The following is a 24,385-nucleotide window of genomic DNA, read 5'->3' as shown; positions in this document are numbered from 1 at the left end:
TTAAAGTGCATTATTCTTATTCTCTTTAAACTCACACATTTTATATGTCAAAAGCTGACATAGCACCTGCTTTTGACATGAGTACAACATCCTTAGAGGATCCTGCTATGGATTTTAACCAGATCTGGGCCATTCATTCCACTCAAAGTTTTGAACTGATCATCAGCTTGGCCGTTCAAGGAAGTGGCAATGTATGAAATGGCCAGTTTATGCCATTTGCCCTTTCCTTTAAGTGAATGAACTAAAAACACTTCCGCTTGCAAACTGATGTTCTCTCATGTATTTTAAGCTAAAATCTAGGCTTGCCCCAAACACACATTAGGAGTGAGTTGTTAAATTGCTGGATGTTCACAGGGTGTGTGTGTTTAAAATCTGTTCAAGTATAAAACTAGCAAAGCAGAGAATGGATTTTTCTCCATAGTGTGCTACATTTTGTATATTCATAAAGACTTTTGTGGGAAAAGATTGAAGAACTGTAGTGGTACAGTCTACTCTCCCAGCATAGGACTCTGCTTGTGTCAACCACACCTTAATGTCAATACATGTAACTTGGGTGTATTTAAGGGAAATGAGCACCCATTCAAAAAAATAAGATGTGAGAAAAAGAATGGCATTTCTTACTCTGAAGAGTCACAAATAAGGTGGAGCTTGGGATGTGTATATAATATCTCACCAGCTCTTTGGCACCAGTCATTTTCTTTAATCAAAAAAAGAAGGAAGTTAGGAGGGTACCTAACACAGCAGAATACTTGGATTCCTGCCCATCGCTACTGCCTCTCATCTATGCAATGGACATCCTAATGCCAAAGGTAAGATTAATCAAATATTTTAACTCTTTACTAGTGCTGGACATGATTTTCCTTACTGCAGAGGAAACACAATACTTGACAAGCTGAATTTCCACAACACGTAAGTGGCCATGTAAGATTTTTAGTGTAGCAGATTGAGGGGTGTGTATAACCCCCCCCCAAAAAAAACCCAGAAGCTTTTCTTTGGGGAATTATAGGGAAAGAACTACCTAAATTGTATAGAAATTTATTTACGTATGCTACTACAGCAGCAAGAATGTTACTTGCCCCAAAATGGAAAGAAGCTGAAGTCCCAGCAAATGAAGAATGGATACAAAAACTTATGGAATATGCAGAAATTGCGAAACTTACTGGAAGAATAAGAAATCAAGATAACAAACTTTTTATAAAGGAATGGAAAATGTTTATTGAATATTTACAGATAAATTGTAAATAGATGAAAACATTAGCAGGATTATTGTAATAACCTGCAGTTTATAAGAGTATATATTTACAGTAGATAATTAAATGAGAAAGTTAAATGAATTTGAATATGTAGAAGATATTAAAAATACATTTAAGGAACCACAGAAAGAGGGGAAAGGAAGTCAAGTTTTGAAATTTTAAATGGATTGTAAAACTAATGAAATGTATAAATAAAAAACTAAAGAAAAAGAAGATTCAGAAACAAGTAAGGGCACCTGACTTTAGAAGAGATGAATTAATTTAAATATATTTTCAAGAGAGTGATATTAGAATATATAATTGTTGATCTAAATGCCATCAAACGCTGCCCAGTATTAATGAAGTCACAAAATATTTCTCATGATCAAAAGTCCAAATGTAGTGAAATGTAGAACAGCAAGACCATATGGATGGCAATCTTCTTACCAATGCTCTTCATAAAGACCAAACCAAAGGAATTATGGAAGCTACATAATTCAGCCTCATAGACGCTGTCCCGTTGCTGCCTTTGGTCACAGTACTATCCTGAGTCACATATATGTCTTCAGACCATGAGCAAACTTGCAGAAACACGTTCAGGTGCCTACAAATCATTTGAAAATGGATCACATGTCATCTGATAAACCTTGAGCTGGGCGCTCCTTCGAGAAAATCAAAAGAATAAGAACGGATGAAGAATTTGAAATCAGTGACGAGAAAGTGACCAGGTGTAGTGGCATGACAGAAATGTGGTATTTGTTACGGGTCACATGGATGCTTGTTCTGAAATTCATACTTCAATGGAGAATATAACAAAATGCATACTATATAATTAGTGACCAACACAAGAAAGCCACTGATGGAAGGAATCGGTGTGACTTAAAGAACTCAATGCTAATTAGATTAAGTGCTTTTGAAGAGAATTCTCAATTAAGGAACATGGTCAATAACAGCTAATATTGAAATGACAAAGGAAGATGGAAATGGAAGCTATGAGAGAGAAGTGTGTAATTAAATATTTTTATAGGTGATTTTAATAATCACAGCTTTTTTGGGGGGGAAGTATCCAAATATTTTTACAATAGTAATGTTTCTGGACCAGAGTAAGGAAGACTCAGTCATAGTTCTGTATTTTTTTTTTCCTGTACAATGATAGGAATTTCAGATATCTTTATTTTTAACTAGGGGGAATGGTCAATCTATCCTTCTACTGAAATGACTAATATTTTGTTTTTTGATGTAAGTACCCAAGTTGCACAATTAATTCAGCAAAATTTGTTTTCTGTAAAGGTTGACACCTTTCCATTCTACCTGCTCTCTGTGAAGGTCATCCAGGCTCGACACATACCTTCAAGAGACCTAAGTGAGTGAGTTGTTAAATCCATTGCATTGCATTTATCTTGAGTTTTTTGGGAGTCCAGAACCTCTATAACAAGAATGTACACTGTCCTGCATCTCTTTCAGTATGTTGTCTTTTGAAGGTTCTTCAAAGTGTTGGATAGAAGACTGGGAAACCTATATTTTCCCCTCTGCAGAAAAGCCTACAAAACCCTGTTATTATGATGATTATATTGATAAAGCAGCACCAAATAATGATTACTGATGCGGTTTTGTTTTGCTCTAGGGACTTCTTCTGATTGTTATGTGAGCCTTCGGCTGCCATCAGCTTCAAATAAACAAATGATGACGAAAGTAATCTCAAACGCCAGTAATCCTGTTTGGAATGAAAGCTTCCATTTCTTTATCCAACCTGAGGCCAAGGTAGGCAGCTATTAAACTAGAATACTCTTGGTGATTGGTTTCTGTGAATTTGAAGTGTGTGGTAAATGGAGAGGAAGTGCAAGCATTCAGTGCTGAGGCCTCACACATTTAAGGTTTCAAGGGCAGAATTTCAAAAGCAGAGAACATTCTGGAGATGTGCTTTCTGGCTTAAGAGATATCCGTTACGTTCTGTGGGACTGGCATGTTCTGAAAGAAATGGCCACTCCTTAAAATAACATAAAATCAGAAAGTCCGCCCTATCCTCAACAGCATGCTGTGAAATGGAGTTACTGTATATGTTTTCTCTCATGCCTTTCCTATTTGTGCTCAGAATGTGCTGGAACTGAAGCTCTACGATGAAGATGTGGTCACCAAAGATGATCTCATCTTCATGGTTGCCTACGATATTGCTAAAGTAAGACCTGGGGAAACTATTTGTGAAGACTTACTTTTGAACCGTCAGGTGAGAATTGACATAATATAGCCTTTATTTATGTATTTGGGGCCTTTATCACCAAAAGAGCCAGTTACACAATAGTAAAAAAAAATAGTGCAACGTATGAATAATATTAATTAGGAAGACAGCTGAAATTGCATCATCTTTATCCTTCCGTTCGTTTTAATTTACCTGATTCATTTTCTGGGTGGCCTGCAGTGAGGGAGATTAATCTGAATTGATAGCTTAATCTAGGCACATAGGAAGCTGCCTTATACAAAGTCAGACCATTGGTCCATCTAGCTCAGTGTTATCTTCACTTTTGCATGCAAAAAAAAAAAATGAGTTACAACCCTTCCTTACTTAATTAGAGGGCAGTAATTAGGAAAACTGTACATTTTAATGACACTGCTATGACACATGCAGCTAGTGTCAATCTTGATAATTTTCTTTCCTTTCCAAAAATGCATTTCATAGGCTGCTTCATTCTGAGTTGCTGAAAAGCAGTCCTTGGCTACTCTTCCCCCCTTAATTCTGGGAACAGTTGTTCAAGTGGAGTTTTCTGTGAGGGTTTGCCTTGGAGGGTTGTATCACTTGGCCTATTTGACAGACAGAAGCATCCAGTGGAAAAAAGGGGCTGATGCAGTGAGCAAGTATAATTTATTCAGGCTAGCGTACAATTAAAACAGTTGTTCCCTCAGGTAACAAGTGGTAAACTCTTTGTGGGCTGGGCTCAGAGCTAACAATTGTTTCTTTTATGATCTTTCCCCTATAGGGACCAGAGAGCCTTGAAGTAGAATTCAAGATGGAGAGCATGTGAGTGAATTGTTCTGATTATAAAATGGAGTTAATAGACATCATCTCAGTTGGAAGCAATCAATCAATCAATCAATCAATCAATAGCTGGACTCATCCACCCTTCTAATATATATATTTTTTATTTCTATGTGTTTGCAGTTTGACATACTATTAGAACGCAGGAACATAGGGAGCCACCTAATACCAAGTCCGGTTAGATCAGTGGCTCCGCACCTGCCCCCCTTCCCCACAGCTTGTCTGCACAGTATTTTTTTCTTCAGCTTCTGTCACAGTGTCAAAACCACTCACAAAGTATAATTTTTAAGTTCTTGCTGAGGTGTTGTGTACGCCTGGTTGGATTGCAAGTTATGAAGGCCTAGTCTATTACGTTAAACAGCAAATGCTGATTCTCCCGAGGGACGTATAAAACTCAACGGATGAATGTATTGGAAGGTTGATTCAAAATTAGGTTTCAGGATATTTAACTATGTGTTAAAAATGTAACATGCATTTTGTTGCTGAATGTTTTTATATTTTCCCCAGATGTGGGGGCTTTGAGAGCATTGCTACTAATGGCATCCTTATGGTAAGACCCATAATTAACTACAATCAGCATCTTTCTTATATTCTTCTTCTTAAAATTGCAATTTATTACCTGCCCTTCACTCCAGGGTCCCAGGGCAGGTTGCAATAATTAAAATAACTGAAGCATGAAACCACTGAGGGGGGTTTGGATTACAGTGGTACCTCTGGTTACAAACTTAATTCGTTCCGGAGGTCTGTTCTTAACCTGAAACCATTCTTAACCTGAGGTACCACTTTAGCTAATGGGGCCTCCCGCTGCCGCCGTGCGATTTCTGTTCTCATCCTGAGGTAAAGTTCTTAACCTGAGGTGCCTCTTCCGGGTTAACAGAGTCTGTAACCCGAAGTCTCTGTAACCTGAGGTGTTTGTAACCCAAGGTACCATTGTACTTGACACACAGCTCCACTTTTCCTTTACATCTTTCATTTGCCCCTGAAAGGGCAGGTAATGGGGGGGGGGATACTTTTGGATCCATTGCTGTTGCTAGAGATTGCCTCAGTGGCATGGGTTGCGGAAGGCTTACTGTATATACCTCAGCTGTAGGGGGTTATTGTTTTTATTTGCCATTATGGTATGTATTTTTGTGTTTTGTAAACTGCCCTGCAATGTTCAGATGAAGGGTGGTATAGAAACAACAACCACCAACAACCAACAACCACTACTTAAAATTACAGAAATAAGGAGGTTCCTATATGAGCAACATAGTTGCAAAAGAGAAACAATCTGTATGCTGTACTGGTCTTTGTCAAATGTCTGAGGGTGGATCTAAACACAGCGGAAAACCCCCGCTGTAAGTCAGAAATTAGATCGTTTTAACAAAAGAAAAAGAATTCTATGGAAAGCCGTGTTTTAAAATTGCCTGCTCTCTGGCGCCATTTGGTGTCGCATGTTTATTGCGCATTCAAATAATTGCTTCTTTACTAATGTAGCTGAGTCCAGAGATAGACATTCCAAGCAAATAATTAATTGTGAAATGGTCCTACGCTGTGGAATAAATGGAAATACTTTAGCAGAGCAACAGAGCCTTTGAAGATCAGGAAAAAATAGTCCTGGGCAGATCACAGTCTTTTCAACCTCCATTACATGTCTTTATAAAGTGGGAATTATGTATGACACAGACCTTTTCTAAGTTCAGTGATGAAAAGGAATTCTGCACATAAAAAATGCTGTGATTATATAAAGTCTTATGATTATTTTTTAATGAAAGTACACCTTAAAGAAACTGTGGGAGGGCAGGTTTTGGAACAGACTGCAGGTGTTGGTGGAAGTTTTGAACAAGAGCAGGAAGATTTGCAGGCCTAGCTATGGAGTAGAGTCGGCCTGAATTCTAGGGTTCAGGACAACCGGAAACTTGTTGAGCTTTTTTTTTTTTTTAAAGGAAAACCTGAAACTTTGGACTTTGTTTTGCTAAGTGCGCCTCACATTGTTAGCCAAGCAGAAAGAGCATGGAGATTATTAATGAACAGTGCCACACAGAATAGAGCCAAACAGAAATAATACGGAAAACATTAACCAATGTAGTTGCTTATAACCTGTCATGTTTGATTCTAGGTTAAAATTTAAAAGAAAAATGCTGGAATCTTCCAGGATCAGAACAGGCAAAAGGAACATTATAGGTTACGTTTGGATGGCAAACTCCATGTTTTGAAGTTCTGTTTTGTTTTTTACTAGAACATTAAGGTCTACTAACAAGATGCAAGTGCAAGACAGTGGTGATGGTGTGGGTCCGTGGGGGCGGGGCAACATAGAATTAAGGAACAAACGGTCCCTGAGCATAGGTTCAGCCCAGGAATTTGTTTTCAGTACCAGAACTGAGCGCAAACATCCGAGTCACACAATAATCAACTCCTTGTTTCATCCAGCCGAACATTATTCATCTTGGCAACCTAATTTAGAAGTGGAGAAAAGCCTTTTTGTTGCTGTAATTGTTAAATGATTGGGAATCGGAAACCCTTGGTTATCTGCTGCAAACCATTTAGAGATATACCTTTTTACCTTTTACCTACCTTCCACCACCTACTCCTTAAGACTCCCCTTAAAAGGAGTTACTGTTGTTATTTAGATCATTTGTATACCACTTAACATATAAAGTACTGTATTTTTCGCCCCATAGGGCGCACCTAGTTTTTTTTGGGGGGGGGGGGCGGAAATAAAGAAAAAAAAATTATTTCCCCCCCAGGTGCAGGCCTGGGGTGGGGGAAGTCCGAGCTTCCCCCGACCCCAGCCCCCAGAACAGGCTGCTATCCGCAGGGATGCAGGCAGCTCTCCGCAAGCCCGAAGCCTGGGGCACCGACCCCTCTCGCTCTCCAGGCTTCAGCAAAAGCCTGCATTTGCCCCATAGGACACACACATTTCCCCTTCATTTTTGGAGGGGGAAAAGTGCGTCCTATAGGGCAAAAAATACGGTATGTTAAAGCAGTATGCAACCAATTAAAAGAACCCATGCATATTAAAAGATATGCAATAAAATCACCAATGGAATGCACCAATAAATATATACTGATGTTAGAACTGATGGTAACCCCTTCTCTTTCTAACATGCCTCCTGAACACCTCTTAGCTCTCACCCAGAATTCCACCTTGGCTCTGACTCAGGGACCAAACAAATGGAACCCTGAAATCTCTCAGAACAAAGCAGGTCCACTGATCACTCTTGTGTTTATGGTCAGGCACCAAGATCTGATGGAGTTTCCTCAGGTTGCCCACAGCTGTGTCCTCTTCAGAAATAACTCTGCACACCCCACACACCCAGGACTCAACTACACAGCTGCAAATAAAACGTTTTAAACAATAATTTATTATTTATACCCTGCCTATCTGGCTGGGTTTCCCCAGACACTCTGGGCAGCTTCCAACAAAAGATGTGTTGTAAAGTGCAATATACACATGTGACACTAGATGACGACAGTGAGCTATGCAAAATTCAATGTAATTTTCAAAACGTTTGAAAACAAAGCATTTTCACAGCGGGTTTTTTTATATGTGTGTAGATTCCACCCCTCTGTTTCAGACTACAGCAGGCTTTGTGAATTCAACCTTCTATGATTGTTATGTTTTCTTCCCAGTCCCGTGAGGTTTCACGTTTAGACATTAAGATGGACAAGTGGAAGAATGAGGAGTGTTTGAAAAGTGAGTCCCATTCTTGTGAATTTGTTAAGTAGACAACCAAAGAGCGATCCCCACTGAAGCCTCTTTTCAATTGCAAGGCGTAACTGTACTGTACTGGTAGTTTTCGTAAATGCAGTTGCTGCTGTATCTCTCTTGCTTATACAGTGGTATCTTGGGTTAAGAACTTAATTTGTTCCGGAGGTTTGTTCTTAACCTGAAACTGTTCTTAACCTGAAGCACCACTTTAGCTAATGGGGCCTCCTGCTGCTGCTGCGCCGCCGTAGCACGATTTCTGTTCTCATCCTGAAGCAAAGTTCTTAACCCGAGGTACTAATTCTGGGTTAGCGGAGTCTGTAACTTGAAGCATATGTAACCCGAAGCGTATGTAACCCTGTAACCCGAGGTACCACTGTAATGCCATGACATGCTGCACGCAACTACAAAGTACAGTAAAAGTGGGATGGTCAACTGGCTCTCTCTTTCTCTCTCTCTCTCTCTCTCTCTCTCTGTGTGTGTGTGTGTGTAGGGAGGACAGAGGGTATCAGTTTGTCTGTCTGTCAAGCAGGAACACTTGTTCAAAAACAAAACGACTAGAAGAGCATGACAGTGAATTCCACCATTTGTTTTCATCCTGTCTTGTACCATTTTGTTGCATTGTTTAAAATTATTTTCATATGAAAGCCAGTGTGGTATAGCAGTTAAGAGTGTTGAACTAGGACCTGGGAGACCAGGGTTCAAATCTGCACTGAGCCAAGAGGCTCACTGAGTGAACTTGGGCCATTCATTATCTCTCAGTCTTGTTGTGAGGATAAATTGAGGTTGCAGGCAGGGACAATGTGAGGAGAACCTGAGCTTACAGGGTTAAGTGGGCAGGGGGAGGGGGGGGAGATTCTGCGTCATATCCGAGAGTCTCAACCCTTTGTTCTTTCTCTCTACTTTCGCTTTTGAAGAGAGCGGGCGTGTTTTTCACGATGTCCGCTGTGATAGATAATGGATAGTTTTCTGCTGTAAATAAACTGCTTTTAGCTGCTAAGATCCTGAGTGGACTTTATTTAAGCACACTGAAGAAAGCACTAGAGTTTGCAGCTTCTCTTACCGCTGCTGAACTCTGCTTTTGCTCAGAGCATTGGAATGTGGAGCTTGAAGAATGCCGAGGCCTGGCAGTAGAGCTGCGCAGAGGGAGCGCGCCGGGCTCCAAGCTTATCTGAGCAATAAATCACTCTAATAGACAAACCATGTACACTGCTTTGAGCTCCATGGGGAAAAGGATATACAGTAAAGTAGTACTGTATATCTTCTTTTTTTAAAATATATTTTTTTTATTAGCAGGCCATTCACATCACATTATTCAAATCACATTAGTTCCAAATTATACAGCCAAATTTTAAAATTTGTTGAGGGTACCCATACATCAAGCTCCGCACGAGTCCAAAATTCCGGATAATTCCAGGCATCACTTATTTTACTGCTTTAATTAGACAGTTCCATCCAGTTCGATCCGGATAGTCCTTTATTACTTTCTTTCTCTTCTTGTTGTTATAATATATTCCTTTCTTTGCGATCCCTGATGATTTTCACAAGTAGGTTGAAAACTGGCGTCTCTGTGTGGGGTTTGTGCTCTTCGAAGACCATATCGCTCAGGGACAGCCTCTGTTCAACGCTCCTTAAAGAAAATTAATCTTCGGTCTGTCCTTTATTTTTCTCAGGCTAGCCAAATAAATCAAATAGATCAGGGGGCTCTGTCAGGTCAAACTTACATTCCAACATTCCTTCTCTTTCGAATGATCCTGATTCTCCTCCCCCTGTCCTTCTTTCTCCGGCAAGCCTGTCTTGGCGAGACGCCATTTTTTAACTGCGTCATAAAAATTTCCTCTTTCTCCCCGTTCACCAATCTTCTCTCCTGTTGTAATCCTCCCACACAGTTCTTAAAATCCTGCTTATGATTAGTAAAACGTGACGATCTTATTTCTTTCTGGGGTGAAGGGTTATTAATATCACATCGTGAAAGAAAAAAAAAGAGCTTTTTCCTCCACCCCCCCTTCATTCCAAACATACAGTCTCTTAGTGGTGATTCATCAGAAGATTTACTTATCCATCCGTCACTCCCGGTCACAGAGATCCATTAGTCAGCAGTCTTATCTGTCGAGCTTTACTTGATATATGTGCTTCAGCTTCCTTTCCAATCGTATGTTTCCAATTATAATTCCGAGCTGAAGCAACCAGCACGTGCTAATTGGAATCGGCGTCAGGAAGATCTGACTTCACCGAGGGCTCGTGCCAAGTGTTCAGCACCCCCATCTCTCGGATCAGGGGGTGCATTGTGAACACCGCTGGCAAGACAGTGCCCCCCCAAATCCAGGGGTGGGTGGGAAGGCTGCCTACTTCCCATAGCAGCCCCTTAATTACCTCGTATGGGTCAGAGAGATGTTATTGTCGGCCATCTTCCAACGTGCCACCTGGTGGCCCCCCCAGTACTGTACACCTTTGTACTGAAGAAGGTAGGTAAAAAATATTTCAACTAAAATAATTCTTTCTCCTAGACAATAAAAATATTGAACTTGTGGTGAAGGAATCCTTTGAAGAAGCACAGGCGATCACCAAGGAGTCAGAAAGCTTCACATTTCACTGTGTGAAGAACTGGGAGCCAAAACTGGAGGCCAGTATGAAGGTAACACTTTGCTTACCAAGGACAGCTTTCCTCAGTGTACCTGCAGGGGCCAGATTAACTAATACACTAAAGGACCATTACAGAGAAGCTTGCTGAGAAATTGGACCCTTGGTGTCCTTTAATAAATAAAGAATCTATCCAAATAATGCTGACACAAAAACTCTGCATACACTATGCAAAAGAATTAAATATCATTATCCCCCCCTTCTCTCTTCCTCCTCTCTCCCCCCACTTCTCTCTCCCCACAACCTCACAATGGCCGTGACAGCAGTGTTTCACATAGAATGTAATTGACCTGTAGAAAGGACTCTATGAATTGAAATAGAGACTTATATGTACCTTTGTTACACATGAATATCTTTTAATAAAAACATTTTTTTAATGTCCTTGCTGGCAGAGTGTGCTTTTCCTGTTCTCCTATATAGTAAGGGCCAAACAGTGTGGGATTCATATGTAGAACAGGAAGCAGTGTTGAAATTAGTCAGTATCTAGAGCCTCAAATGTGTCTCGTTTTGCTTCCTTTGCGATGTGTTCTAGAGTGTGTCTACATTCTTGTGATTCGTTTTAGAGTAATTCCTTTGTGGGGAAATGGCTTGGAGACGCTGCTACTGATTGTCCAGGTGTGCTGCTGAAATCCCTCCCTGCAGGAGAGGAAACAAAAGTAGCCTTGCCTTTATCAAAGGTATGTGGCTTCATCTTTATCATAGAATCATTTAATTGTAGAGCTGGAAACGACCAGAGTAGTCCTCTAATTCAACCCTCTGCAATGCAGAAATATTTTGCCCAACCTATGACCCTAAGTTTAAGAGTTTCATAATCTACCAACTGAGCTGCTCTGTCAAGTTTCAAGTGTGATTGAAGTAATTTCTTGGCACAGAAGAGAAGAAGGAAGTAGTTCTTTGCCAATAAAACCACACATTAGTTCTGAAATTTAACAGGGGATTTGTAAATTCATTGTTCCTTTCAAAGAATGTTATCCTTGTGTCCATATCAGGATTTAATTGTTTGTATTTTAGATTACTAAGTTTGAATGTTTTTGCCCTTGTCAAAGCTCTACTTTGTGTTCCATATCCAGAACTTTTATAAACAGAAAACAGTCTAGTGGCTAAGAAATAATCTTTCAGTTACCTAGATTTTGGGGTGGTGTATGCCTCTTCCACTGCTCTTAAGAGACCCACAAGTGCCATGCTTGGAAATGTTTATGAAAATGAAACCCTGGGATTGGTAATAAACAATCTATGGTGTTATATTTATGAACATTACACAGTGCATTTGCTTAGCACCTTAACATAGGTAAACTCAACTTCTTCATTTTCAGGATGCAGAATTGGAGTTGCAGCTCCAGGTCAATGACTGGTGAGAAATTATTATTTATTATTATATTAAAATCAAATCAAATAAGAAATTCTTGTCTGTTCAGCTTGGCTCTGTATAGTGGTAAAAACTTCCAGCTCAGTCCAGCAAATCACATGCTTATGCACTTCACTTTAAGAAAGCCCAATAATTAGTTGGAACAAATACTATTCATATGATCTCCTTCTACATCCGTCAGAGACTATCCAATGTTATAGCATAGCAATGATGGTGATGAGAGATGCAGAGTCTGCTCCTTTCTTACCTTCATTTTTGGCACATTTTAGTCCTTGTCTGAGTACCAAGCCACCCAGTGGCGTAGCGTGGGGGGTGCAGGGGGGGCCGGCCACACCGGGCGCAACATCGGGGGGGGGGGCACGCTCGCACTCGCAGCTCTCTGCCCCTACCTGGCTCACTCACTCTCTCTCACTGCAGTGCTGGCTGTGCGAATCTGATCCGAGCCGCCGGGTCGACGCCCACTGTGGAGGGGAGGGTGCCAGGCGTGCGGTGCGGAGAGAGAGCGAGGGACTATCTGGGGGAGGGACAGTGCAGCCGGGGGGGGGGGGGCGCAAATTACTTGCCTTGCCCCGGGTGCTGACAACCCACGCTACGCCACTGAGGCCACCTTCATGTTTTAAAATCTCACAACAATGATAAAACACACAAAAAAATCTACTGCACAAAGTTCTCAGTTTCAAATTACATAGCTGCACAACACTGCTTTCTACCTCCATATGTCAGGTGACAAAGGGAGGTGCATTTCTTTCTTTTTATTCCAGTTTAGGAGATTTAGATGTGCGTTTGGGATGTGATCTCTGTGGGGCTGAGCAGGACTTCCTGTCTAAGCGCAAGAATGTGGTTGCCAGTGCTCTGAAAAACGTTCTTCTGCTGGAGCAGGAGCTGCAAGGACATGAGGTACATGTGCTTCATTTTGTGACCCAAAGCTACTCATGTTAGTGCAAAAATATATAAATAGAACTAAAGCAGTTTATTTAGTGTGGGTATTGCAGAGAAGCTGCTTTCTTGAGAGAAATCAACTGTAGCAACGCATTGTTGAAGGAAAATAGAGTCAACAGACAAAGAGGACCCACAGAAAAGCAGACGCTCTTAAATGCATTTTCTCTGATAGACATCCCCTGAGGAGAAAAAAAGAGTAAGCTTCAAATGTGTGCTTTTTGTAATAAATACCTTTCATTCTTTGAACTGGTATTCTCTCTCCCCCTCCACCCCCTGGAAAGAAAGTGTTATGGCCTACTGACATTGGATACAGGTTATGTGGGATGGCTTATTGATGGCTAAGAGAGAAAATATTAATTACAATTTATCTCTCCAGTTTCCCACGTGTGTGGGTTAAGCAGAGCATCAAAATCCCATCCTTCATAATGAAAATAGAAGCTTTGGAACTAGGTTGAGGAGCCTTTCCTTTTCTGAGCAATTCCCCTTGGTTTCCCTCTCTATAAAAGAGTCAGGCAACAAACAGCTTACAAAGTAAGCTTAACAGTCTTGCACTGGACCATGGCAACGATAGTAGGAAAACTACGCAGGACAAAATTATTCTAGGTTCCAAAATATATGGTTGATTAGCACACACAGACATGCATCTGCATCGAAGGTGAAGAAAGGAGTGAGAGAGAGGCGGTAGGAAGGAGAAAGAATTAAAAATCTATTGTTTCATCCCATCGCAGGAAACAGAGGAAATGACATCACACAGAGCTCTCTCTGCACCATTCACAGTGGACGCTCGGGTTGCGAATGTGATCCGTGTGGGAGGCACGTTTGCAACCCGCAGCGTCCGCAGCCTGCAGCGCCGTGTCTGCGCACACGCAGGTTGCAATTTGGTGCTTCTGCGCATGTGCAAAGCGCCGAAACCCGGAAGTAACCTGTTCCGGTACTTCCGGGTTTTGGTGCTTCTGTATCCCGAAAACGCTCAACCTGAAGCATCTATAACCCGAGGTATGACTGTATATTCCTATGATATGGACCTGCCTATCTAGCAATACAGCTCTGCGGTCGCTTACCCCTAGATTTACTAATATTTAGATATTTGACTGGTAATCCCGAACAAGTTAGGCACAGTTATTTCCTGTTTACTCCATCCTGTTTGTGCCACAGGTCCCAGTGATAGCTGTCATGGCAACAGGAGGAGGAGCCAGAGCAATGTCAGCTTTTTATGGACACCTCTCCGCCCTTCAGAAGCTGAATCTTCTAGACTGTGTGACATACCTCTCTGGAGCATCTGGCGCAACATGGTAATGTGAATTAGCATTGTGAAAAATAGCAGCTGCTGGAGAGGCCCGGTCAGATTTGAGGTTGCTGCACATGTGGAAGGGTTTTAAAAAAAATATTTATCGCCAACAGTAGCTTCAATAACAACTTCTGTCTGATGGCAAATGTCAGCTTCAGGGAGAGAAACAATTGTACAGTACAGTGGTACCTTGGTTCTCGAACTTAATCCGTTCTGGGAGTCCATTCGACTCCTGAAACAGTTCAAGAAGCAAGCTGTGGATTCTGATTGGCTGCAGGAGCTTCCTGCACTCAATCAGAAGCCGCAGAAGCCTCATCAGATGTTCGGCTTCCAAAAAAGTTTGCAAAGTGGAACACTCACTTCCAGGTTTGCGGCATTCAGGAGCCAAAACATCCGAGTAACAAGGCGTTTGAGAACCAAGGTACGACTGTGTTAGGCACCATGGTGCAGGGTTGGGGAAAGCGTTCATCCCTCTCCCTGTGTGCCATAGTCGCAAACCTGACTAGGCCCTCTCCCGGTTTCGTTTTAAAGCATCCCTTCCAAATTGAACATGTAATCTACATTCATGTAATCTACAATATACTTTTGGGCCCTATACATATGAGGGTAGATTTTGTGAGTGTAATTTACAAGGCAGTTTAAATTATAGTGTTGCCTTGTTCTGAAGGTGTTATTTTTTCTGTAGGACAATGAGAAGTTTGTATGAAGATGCTGACTGGTCTCAAAAGGACCTGATGGGTCCAATCCACAGAGCACAGGAATATATTGCTAGGAGCAAGTCAAGTGCTTTCTCCTTGGAGGCCCTACAGCGCTATGATGTGGAGCTAAGGCAGAGAGCTCGAGAGGGGCACTCGGTTTATTTTACTGATGTATGGTCCCTTATAATTGACCGCATGTTCCATGACGAGGTATGTGTTCCAAAGACCCTCTTACCCTAAGGATGTTAAGTGTCTTCATCTTTCCTTCCAGACATTGCTTAGACAGACGGGGACCCCCCAAGGCCCAGGCAACCCCCAGGAGGTATAATGACACCTGACAACGTGTTATGGGATTGAAATTGGCCACAACTTTATTAAATTCTCAGATGTAGGAAGACCTTGGCTTAGGCATTGGGCATTTATCCGTCCCAGTCCCCAGCCAGGGATCTGGGGAACATCAGGGTTATCCAAAGGGGGGGGGGATTTGGCTGACTCTGGATAACGTCTGTTCAAGCAGAGAGCCCCCCCCCCCATTTCGCCGCGTCGTAGCAGAGAGCACTGACAACCCATTGGTGTATGGCCAGTGCCTTGCCTTTAACGGGGAACCCTGGGATCGCCACTGCAGGGGTGTGTGTCACTGCTTCACCCCCCCCCCCATTGAGGGAAGATAGACTAAAGGATTCCACCCAAGGCCTACAAACCGCCAAAGTTGTGACGTTTTGCTATGGCGAAGGTGAAACCTGCCAATGCAGGGAAATTCCTTCCCGGTCCCTCAATGGCAACCATCTAGGACCGCAGCAGTGCCTGCATAGCTGTAAAGAAGAAGATTAAACTGCGAAAGAAGGCATAAATTGAGGGAGGGCAGGGTGGGGAAGTTCAGGAGCCGACAGGACCAACAGGTAAGCTACACCCTCTATTGTGAGTGTGGGCTGTCCTAACTCTACCTGGCCAATTCCCTTGGCAACGCCCCCCCCCAGCCAGGATTGGCTGATTGACGAGGCTAGGTGGGAACTTCCAGGTATCCAGCTTGGGGGGGGCGGCGAAGCCAACTACCTTGCTGGGGGTCTAGTAGTCCTTGGAGGGGGTTGCTCACGACCACGCAAAAGCCATCCCCCAGTTAATGCAGGGAGCGGTCATTCTAGCTCTTGGGCAGTAGCAGATGGCCTGGTGAGGTGGCAGCACTCACCTGACCTCCAGTCAATTGCGTCGTTGTTTCTTACTGGGAACTAGAGGGTGAGAAGGCTGTGCTCCCAGTCAGAGGCAGTGTGCTTTTGAATACCAGATGCTAGAAACCAGAGGAGCGGAGAGTGCGCTTGTGCTTGGGTCCCGCTTGTGGGTTTCTCAGAGGCATCTGGTTGGCCACTGTGAGAACAGGATGCTGGACTAGATGGGCCATTGACCTGATCCAGCGGGGCGGTTGTTATGGTGGTTGCTGAGGTGCAAATGCACCAGTGGAGCCAATCCACCACTCCTGTCGGTGTATTTGCACTATGTTGACCTTGCCACAACCTGGCCGCTCCCTCTTTACCGCTCGGTAAGTAGCCGCAACATGACTCAACAGAGGTCAGGTGAGGGCCACAACCCAACCATGCTGTCTGCTGCTTGGTTTGGAAGCATCTGTTGCTTCATAATTCATTTTCTGCCTTTGAATTTCTTCTTGTTTTCTTTGTGTTTCATTGCATCATTTCCTCTTAGCAAAGTGATAGCAAACTTTCTAGTCAGCAACAGGCTGTGACTCAGGGGCAGAATCCGTTGCCTATCTACCTGGCCCTCAATGTCAAGAAGGACACCCAGAGCACTTGTGAATTTAAAGGTAAGCAACTCAACAATGGTATGGTGTCTTTTAGTAGAACCACCTGAAATCTTGAAACTATATCAGGGGGCTTCAGTGTGTATGTAGTTCAGAACTGCAGCCAAAATGAAGACTTACTCAAAGTAGGCCCACTGAAATGAATGAATGTGACTAAGTTAGGTCCATTCATTTCAATGGTTCTGCTCTGTACAAACCTTTCCTGAATTTCACCCAAAGAGAGCAATTCTGTCTTCATCATTCTCCTCTCAAACTTCCTCCTGATTTTAGGCATTGGGGTATATTTTTCTCCGCTTCTCTTCTCTCATTCTGCTTATAGAATGGTGTGAATTCTCCCCATATGAGGTTGGATTTTCTAAGTACGGGGCCTTCATTTGCCCAGAGGATTTTGGAAGTGATTTCTTCATGGGACGACTAATAAACAAGAGACCAGAGTCTCGGATCTGCTATTTGGAAGGTGACTTAATTTTGATTTGAGGAAAGTTATCTTTTGGTGAGAAAAATTGCCAAACTGAGTCCCAATCTTGCCAAATTCAATATTAGTATTATCATAGTAAGTGTAGCTTGTTATCAAAAATCTGTAACTCTCTCTTGAGCATTGAGCTGATACAGTGCCGTAGATGTGGGAAATTCGAAAACATGCAAGAAGAAAAAACAGCTCAGACCCTTCCATGTCTATCTAACTATGTTGGACAATCACTCACACACATACACACACACACAGCCCTGCTTCCTCCTGCTCTCCATCCTCCACAGGGTCTATATCTGACAGTAGATGTGTCTTCATTTTTTCCCTGCTAGTTAATGGGCTGCCTCTGCAAGACAGCTGCCTGCCTGAACCATCCTCTAAATCAGAGCTTTCCAAACTGTGTGTTGCAACACGTTTGTGTGTTGGCTGCAGTGTGTAGGTGTGTTGCACGAATGCTCCCCATGCTCTTCCCAGAGCAGGAAGGGGATTAGTTTAACCTCTGGTTTTCTAGTAAAATTGAATGTGTCATGAAATGATGCATGTCTAAAAAGTGTGTCACCAATATGAAAAGTTTGGGAAGCTCTGCTCTAAATGAAGCGGGAGACCTCCAGATTAGCTGCTGCAAAGTTCCACAGAATCATAGCATTGGAAGAGTTCTCAAAACCCATCTAGTTCAACTTACAAGTGATGCAGAAAGCCCTTTAAGCCAGCCTTTCAAAAACTGATCCTTTGGAAGTCCAGTCCCTTAATTTCTCAGCTAAATGCTGCTTCCAGCTGATTGCAGAGTAGCAAAGCCTTAGCTGCACCAAAAAGGACAAGTGTGGAAAGAACATGTAGGAAGTAGTGGCCTGTTGAAATTGTAGCAAAAGCCTTCCACCAAATAATCCTGCGCATTGCAGGCCTGTTCGCTTTTTACTAGACTTATAACTCCTATCTTGAAAGCACAAAGTAGGTAACAGCTGAAGGCAAAGGTCCACCAAGATACTATCACCTAACTAGTCCAAATCTCTCATATCAGCTCAGCACCATCTAAGTCAGAGGTTTCCAAATGTTTGGGGGTTGCAAACCCCTTGGTTCCATAAATACATCCCCAGTGCCCCCTATGCTTTAAAAAGCATTATTCAAAATAGCAGTTTGCATGACCAACTAAGGAAGATTACCAAACAACAAAATTCAAAACAGTAACAAAAAATTACACATTTATTCAAAATCTAACTAAAACTACTTAGCTTAATTAATTCAACAAAATTCATGAAACTCCTCCAGTGATACCAACTTTTCAAAGTCTGATAATCATGTACACCTCTGCCACTCCCTTGCCTCTTATTGACAGCCCAGGTAACCCCACTGCCCCCCAGTGGGTGGTACTGCCCATTTTGGCAATCACTTATGTAAGAAATAGTGCCAGTAAAAGGATGGGGAATGGGGAGAGAACAGGGCTGCCAGATCTGCTCTCATTTTCATGTCCAAAGCTCAAACAGATGTAGGGATTTCTGGGGCTGTAGTAAGATTCGAATTTAAATACATCAACCTACTTCACAGAAACTGAGAAACAAGCAGGGCTGATCCATGCTTCTTTAGTTAGCATCCAGATAACCAGGTGAGTTCTTAGGGATTGAGAACGACAAAGAGAGGTGCTGAAAGTCTTCATTTCGAATATGTTTACATTTACAGGCATTTGGAGTAACATATTTTCCTTGAATTTGAAGGATGTTCACCACTTATACAAATCCTGGCAGTGGCCTTTCCCAGACCAAGAAAAGGATGAAGGTAAGAAGTGGCCTGGGTAATTTCTGTTAGTTCAGTGGCATTTTTTTCAACAGAGAAGGAACTAAAGAATAAAATGCATCACTGTGCAGATACAGCAGAGAATCTGCAAAGCAGATGATCATAATCTGAACATTGTAGCTAATTTGTGGGTTTTACCCATCCATCTCTGTGGGGTTGTTTTTCACACATATACCTGATTTCTCTGCCTGACTTACTAGGAAAGCACATGCTACTTTAAATGGTTTTGATTACATTTAAAGTCTTTGGCTGCAATCCATAGAAATGTGTGTGTTAGTGTGATTGTGCAGGTGTGCATGTCACATCTAATGCACAAAGCATTGCTGCAAGTGTGAAATACATTGAGTGCAAACAAATGGACTATCTGGATTGGATGTAAGAGTAGATCAGAACCATAATTTATATTCTAACCATTTATTTATTTATTTATTTATTTTAAAGCTCAGAATCCGCCTTCTTCAGAAGCTATGCCATCTGCCCAGGTTCTGTGTGGCAGCATAAAGAAGGGAGGTTTGATTGCACATAAAAGATGTCCAAACCTCACAAATGACTACTTTGACCGGTAAACAGCTAGTGCACATAGTGTTGTTGTTAGTTTTTGAGCATCAGAGTTTAGAATTTCTCATAGTATGTGCTTTTTGCTGTTCTTCAAGATAAAGGCAACAGGGCTTCTATAAATCAGCTCTCTCTATGTCACACAGCTTGTTTCATTCCACCAATGAACAGATCCAGCATCTTCAATGGAATTCTGACCAGTCGGCCAATAGGAGAAAAGAAACCTAACTTTCTGAGAGGTCTCCAGCTACACAAGGACTATTACCAACATGAAACATTCTCCATGTGGCAAGGTAAATAAATCAGCACATGAAATTGGGAGGAACCCAGCCAAACCCTTCCTGCACTATAAATGTTCACCAGGTTTTGTCATGTAAGTCACCACCTTGCTACAATATCCTTGTAGGAAACGTATGTATGTATGTATGTATGTATGTATGTATTATACTTATTAAATTTCTTAGTCTCTTTATCTTGCCCAAGAGAAATTATGTACAAATACAGTCATGCTAGATGAAATACGGTACTTGTTTTCTCAGCATTAGTACTAGTGATTAATCAGTCAAATAAAGCCTTGACACAATACGCAGTACAGTTTAGTTTGGATAGACCGCTGAAGGTGCTTGTTTTCTGATTAATGCTAAGACTAACAAGACATAAAGCAGCCCATCGAAAACGTACATAAGTTTTGTTTTTTCAGTATTTCATTGGTGTATATTAGATAAGCATGTCCTGTATGATCACAATAGCAAGAAATACTTGCCTTGCAGACAGTAAATTGGACCAGTGCCCCAACTCTCTTACACCTCAGGAAAAAGAGCTCTTCTTGGTTGATGCTGGATATTTCATCAATACCAGTTGCCCTCCATTGATAAGAAAGGAAAGGAATGTGGATGTTATCTTATCACTCGACTACAACCTGTTGGAGACCAGGTTTAATGTAAGATTATTCTTATTTTATCTTTGGACTAGAGAATGTTTTGGGGCATACAAATTGTTCATAAAGAATTCCTTATTCCTGTATGCTAGCCTAAGAGGGTTAGATTAAATATTAAGCTAAGCATGCTGTAGAGTAGCTCCCAAGTTAAACATGGAAGTCTTCCTGTGATCCAATTATAAAGTGAGTTTCATTCTGTATATGGTGATGCGAGTTGCATGAAACCAGTTTCTGCGTTTAAACATAGGAAGCTGCCTTATACTAAGTCAGGCCATTGGTTCATCTAGCTCATAGGTAGGCAAACTAAGGCCTGGGGGCCAGATCCGGCCCAATCGCTTTATAAATCCGGCCTGTGAACGGACCGGGAATCAGCATGTTTTTACATGAGTAGAATGTGTGCTTTTATTTAAAATGCATCCCGGGTTATTTGTGGGGCATAGGAATTCATTCATTTCCCCCCAAAATATAGTCTGGCCCCCCACAAGGTCTGAGGGACAGTGGACCGGCCCCCTGCTGAAAAAGTTTGCTGACCCCTGATCTAGCTCAATATTGTCTTCACTGACTTTCAGACTGGGATCTTCCCCAGCCCTACCCAGGGACGTCAAGGATGGAATCTGGGACTTTATGCATGCAAAGCAGATCCTCTGCCAATGACCTACAACATATAAGCACCTATATAATGTGCATCCATCCATAGGGAGTTGATGTCAGCACCATGGATTCCTAGATGTACCTGACTGAGAAGGGGGGAAATGGTCTGTTTTTCTTCCTGCATTTTGTTCTCTCTAAATTTACCTGAACAGCAATGCAGTCACTTTCTCCTTTATAGCTTTAGTTAGGTTTGACAATAGTAGATGAGGACTGTTGGGGGGGAAATGGCCTTAGTTTTGCTATTTAAACTCTAGTTTCCCTCTTTGTTCTGCAGTCTATAGAACAGATAGGCAACTACTGTTTGGACCAGGATATTCCTTTTCCTGAAATTGCACTGACTGAAGAAGACAGGGAGAATCCAAAGGAATGCTACATTTTTGAGGACAAAGAGAACCCAGAAGCTCCAATCATACTTCACTTCCCACTAGTGAACAACTCTTTTAGGGAGTATAAAAAACCTGGTTAGTATTGAACTTTTCGGTAACCTTCTATGAGACAGGGGACCAAGTACCAAAGAAGCCACTGCCTAACTATAAAATTGTAGAGTTGGAAGGGACCCTGAGGATCATCTAGTCCAACCCCCAATAATGCAGGGATTAATATGCAGCTGTCCCATATGGGGATCAAACCTGCAACCTTGTCATTGTTAGCACCATGCTCCAACCAAATGAGCTACCCAGGCCCTCTTGCTAAGTGGTGTAGGAACAGTATTTCCAAAGGACAGGACATTCATCACTGCCTCCCACAAGGCCTGTACCTGTCAATACCACACAAGAGCTTCAAGCAATCCTTTCCCTCTCTGATGTTCCCCCAGCTTTTCATTGAGGATTCTTGCCACAATAACTGTTTTCAAGTCAGAGTGTTAGCAGCTTGTCTCCAAGATTCCACCTAAACATTAGGAAGAACTTTCTGATAGTAAGAGCTGTTTCACAGTGGAATTTGCTGCCAAGGAGTGTGGTGGAGTCTCCTTCTTTGGAGGTCTTTAAGCAGAGGCTTGACAACCATATGTCAGGGGTGCTCTGATGGTGTTTCCTGCTTGGCAGGGGGTTGGACTCGATGGCCCTTGTGGTCTATTCCAACTCTATGATTCTATTCTATGATTCCATTGTTATATTACAAACAGGGAAAAGAGAAGGACAAATATACTGATCTTTAAATGGAAGAATTTGATAGCCCAAACAGAGAATTTAAGTATACTTAAGGCTACAGAAATCCATGGGGTTCAGCATGCTAAAAACATTCTGTTAGATTGTAGCCAGTGCCTTTTCACATAAGTCAGACTTAAACGATAGCTCTACAAGTGGGAACATTCTACAGTCCCTTTTTTGCTTGGCACATGGTCCTTTTCAAATCTACCTTCAGGTAGCATATATAAGAAACAGGTCTGTTAGTTTTGAACTGTGTGATCAGACAGTCAATAAAGTAACAAGCCGGGCTCTCACATGTAAAAAAGAGAATACATTCGGTTATGTGCCACAGTGTACAAACATGTAACGAAGAGAGCTGTGAGACGTGCAGCAAGCCTTGCATCACAATCCTATGCATGTCTACTCAGAAGTAAGCCCCACTGAGTTCAATAGGGCTTACTCTGTGGTAAGTGTGTAGAGTGTTACAGCCTGGGTAAGTGTGTAGAGGATTATAGGGAGACTTAATTCCAAGTAAACATGCATAGATTGCGCTGCTGCTGTTATAAATAATGTCACTGACAACCCAAAAGCACATATAGTCCATTGAACTATTTTATCCTTCACCCCACCCCTCTGATGAAATATCAATCAAGATAGAAAAACATGTTTTTGTGTGCATCCATGAGAGAGAGCCCATCTTTGGTCATGCATTTGGAATGTCCGAAATACGGCCAACTTGTGCTCTGTGATTGCAAAGTCTTTATTGCTAGATTGTGCTGAACATATTATATGTAATAGCCTCCAGGTTGTGTTCTATTATAGACAGACAGCTATCTGGAGAAGAGAGTGACTCTCAACAATACAGAATTTGGGCATCCTCGTCACAGAGGGATACTATTTTACAGACACAGTGTTAACCCAATCTCTTCTTCTCTCTCTCCCCCCCCCCCCAATACTATCCATTTTTGGCAACCTTTGTGCAGGAATTAGGCGAACTTCTGCAGACACGGCTAAGGGAGAGGTGGATTTTACTAGTTTAAACTCACCATACAGAATGACAAATTTGACTTACACCGAGGAGGAATTCAACAAACTTATAAACCTGAGTGACTATAACATTCAAAATAACAGGGAACTGATTTTGCAAGCTCTGCAGACAGCAGTGGAAAGGAGAAAAACCAGCAGGAAACAAAAACAGCTACAATCAATATGAATCAAATCAGGTGGGATTTTTCAATTCAGTCCCCATTTTCAGTGAATGGTGAACCTTCATTGCTTTACCATGGCCTTTCACACTTGGAGGTGTAGATTATCAGGGCCCGCCCTAATTCTGTGATTGTAAGCAGTTTTAAACTGCTTTTAATATTGTATTACAAATTGTTGTAATCTGCCCTGGCGATCTCAGGGTGAAGGGTGGGCAAGAAATTTAAATAACAACAGCAATAAAATTAAAATTGCATCATTATTCTGAACTTAGGGACATGGGGAACCCACACATATGTACTTGTCTTTGGACGAAGTGTCTGCTTCCCTTTAAGTGAAAGGCATTTGGAAGTCAGTTCCTCCAGCACAGAAAGAGGGATTGTCAGCTGGAGCAGTTTATATAATTTCCTGCAATGACCATTGAGGCTTTGATGTACTACAACTCCCATCATCCCTGACTACTGCCTTTGCTGGTTGTGGCTGGTGGGATTTGGAGTCCAACAATGTCTGGAGGGCCGCAGGTTCCCCACCCCTGGCTTAGGGTTCACCCAGACTTCCTTTTGTGCCGTGTTTCTAGGAGCATGCTTTAAAGTGCCCTGTAAAAATTGCTCTTTACCTCTGAACAGGCGCAAACAGCAATCCATGGAAAATCCGAATTATCATTTGTTCCGATACAGTGTTAAATAATGGGATTTTGTTGGGGCAAATGAAAAGTGCCTGGATGCAGTGCTTTTAAAGTGTAGACCTGTGCCTGGAAAGCGCAGGGCAAAAGGTGAGTGTGGATGACGCCATACATGGAACTGCAAGTCTTGCAACTGGGCTTTCATTTGGTGAACACAAGATGGCAGTATAAATTAAGGAATTAAATCATAATAATTTAAAAATCTTTGGTACTGGAGAGCTTTCATGTTTGTAGTAATAACAGCTTGCAATGTTAGATGAAGACTCTGTACCTGTAATGTT

The 24,385-nt window shown here is 42.0% G+C and overlaps 1 protein-coding gene across 4 annotated transcripts; it reads left to right on the top strand.

Annotated features, from left to right (window-relative positions):
- The first annotated feature begins 693 nt into the window (after positions 1 to 693).
- On the top strand, positions 694 to 23,667 carry LOC310681935 (cytosolic phospholipase A2 delta-like). Of its 4 annotated transcripts, none has more exons than XM_083450041.1 (20): positions 694 to 809; positions 2,523 to 2,595; positions 2,857 to 2,993; positions 3,325 to 3,456; positions 4,205 to 4,245; positions 4,771 to 4,813; positions 7,876 to 7,939; positions 10,459 to 10,586; positions 11,155 to 11,268; positions 11,905 to 11,942; positions 12,719 to 12,854; positions 14,052 to 14,188; positions 14,870 to 15,092; positions 16,578 to 16,695; positions 17,012 to 17,149; positions 18,836 to 18,931; positions 19,651 to 19,797; positions 20,275 to 20,444; positions 21,367 to 21,553; positions 23,203 to 23,667. In XM_083450041.1, the coding sequence occupies exons 1-20, from the start codon at positions 789 to 791 to the stop codon at positions 23,430 to 23,432; spliced, it is 2,373 nt and encodes a 790-aa protein (XP_083306167.1). In that variant the 5' UTR covers positions 694 to 788; the 3' UTR covers positions 23,433 to 23,667. The 4 variants fall into 4 exon arrangements, with proteins under 4 accessions (XP_083306167.1, XP_083306169.1, XP_083306166.1 ...); XM_083450043.1 differs by lacking the exon at positions 694 to 809 and adding an exon at positions 844 to 909; XM_083450040.1 differs by lacking the exon at positions 694 to 809 and having other exon boundaries at positions 2,427 to 2,595.
- Positions 23,668 to 24,385: the final 718 nt, after the last annotated feature.

This window comes from Podarcis tiliguerta (assembly GCF_965153285.1).
Source record: "Podarcis tiliguerta genome assembly, chromosome: 1".
Lineage (NCBI taxonomy): Eukaryota > Metazoa > Chordata > Lepidosauria > Squamata > Lacertidae > Podarcis > Podarcis tiliguerta.
The sequence above is the reverse complement of the archived record's forward strand: the minus strand, read 5'-3'. Positions and strand labels throughout refer to the sequence as shown.

Excerpts from the sequence above, each read along its gene's own strand:
- LOC310681935 (XM_083450040.1), top strand. The coding sequence starts at position 2,448 with ATGACTAATATTTTGTTTTTTGATGTAAGTACCCAAGTTGCACAATTA. Across the intron at positions 11,943-12,718 it reads CAGCTCCAGGTCAATGACTG|TTTAGGAGATTTAGATGTGC; the intron begins GTGAGAAATTAT and ends TTTTTATTCCAG. Across the intron at positions 15,093-16,577 it reads ACCGCATGTTCCATGACGAG|CAAAGTGATAGCAAACTTTC; the intron begins GTATGTGTTCCA and ends ATTTCCTCTTAG.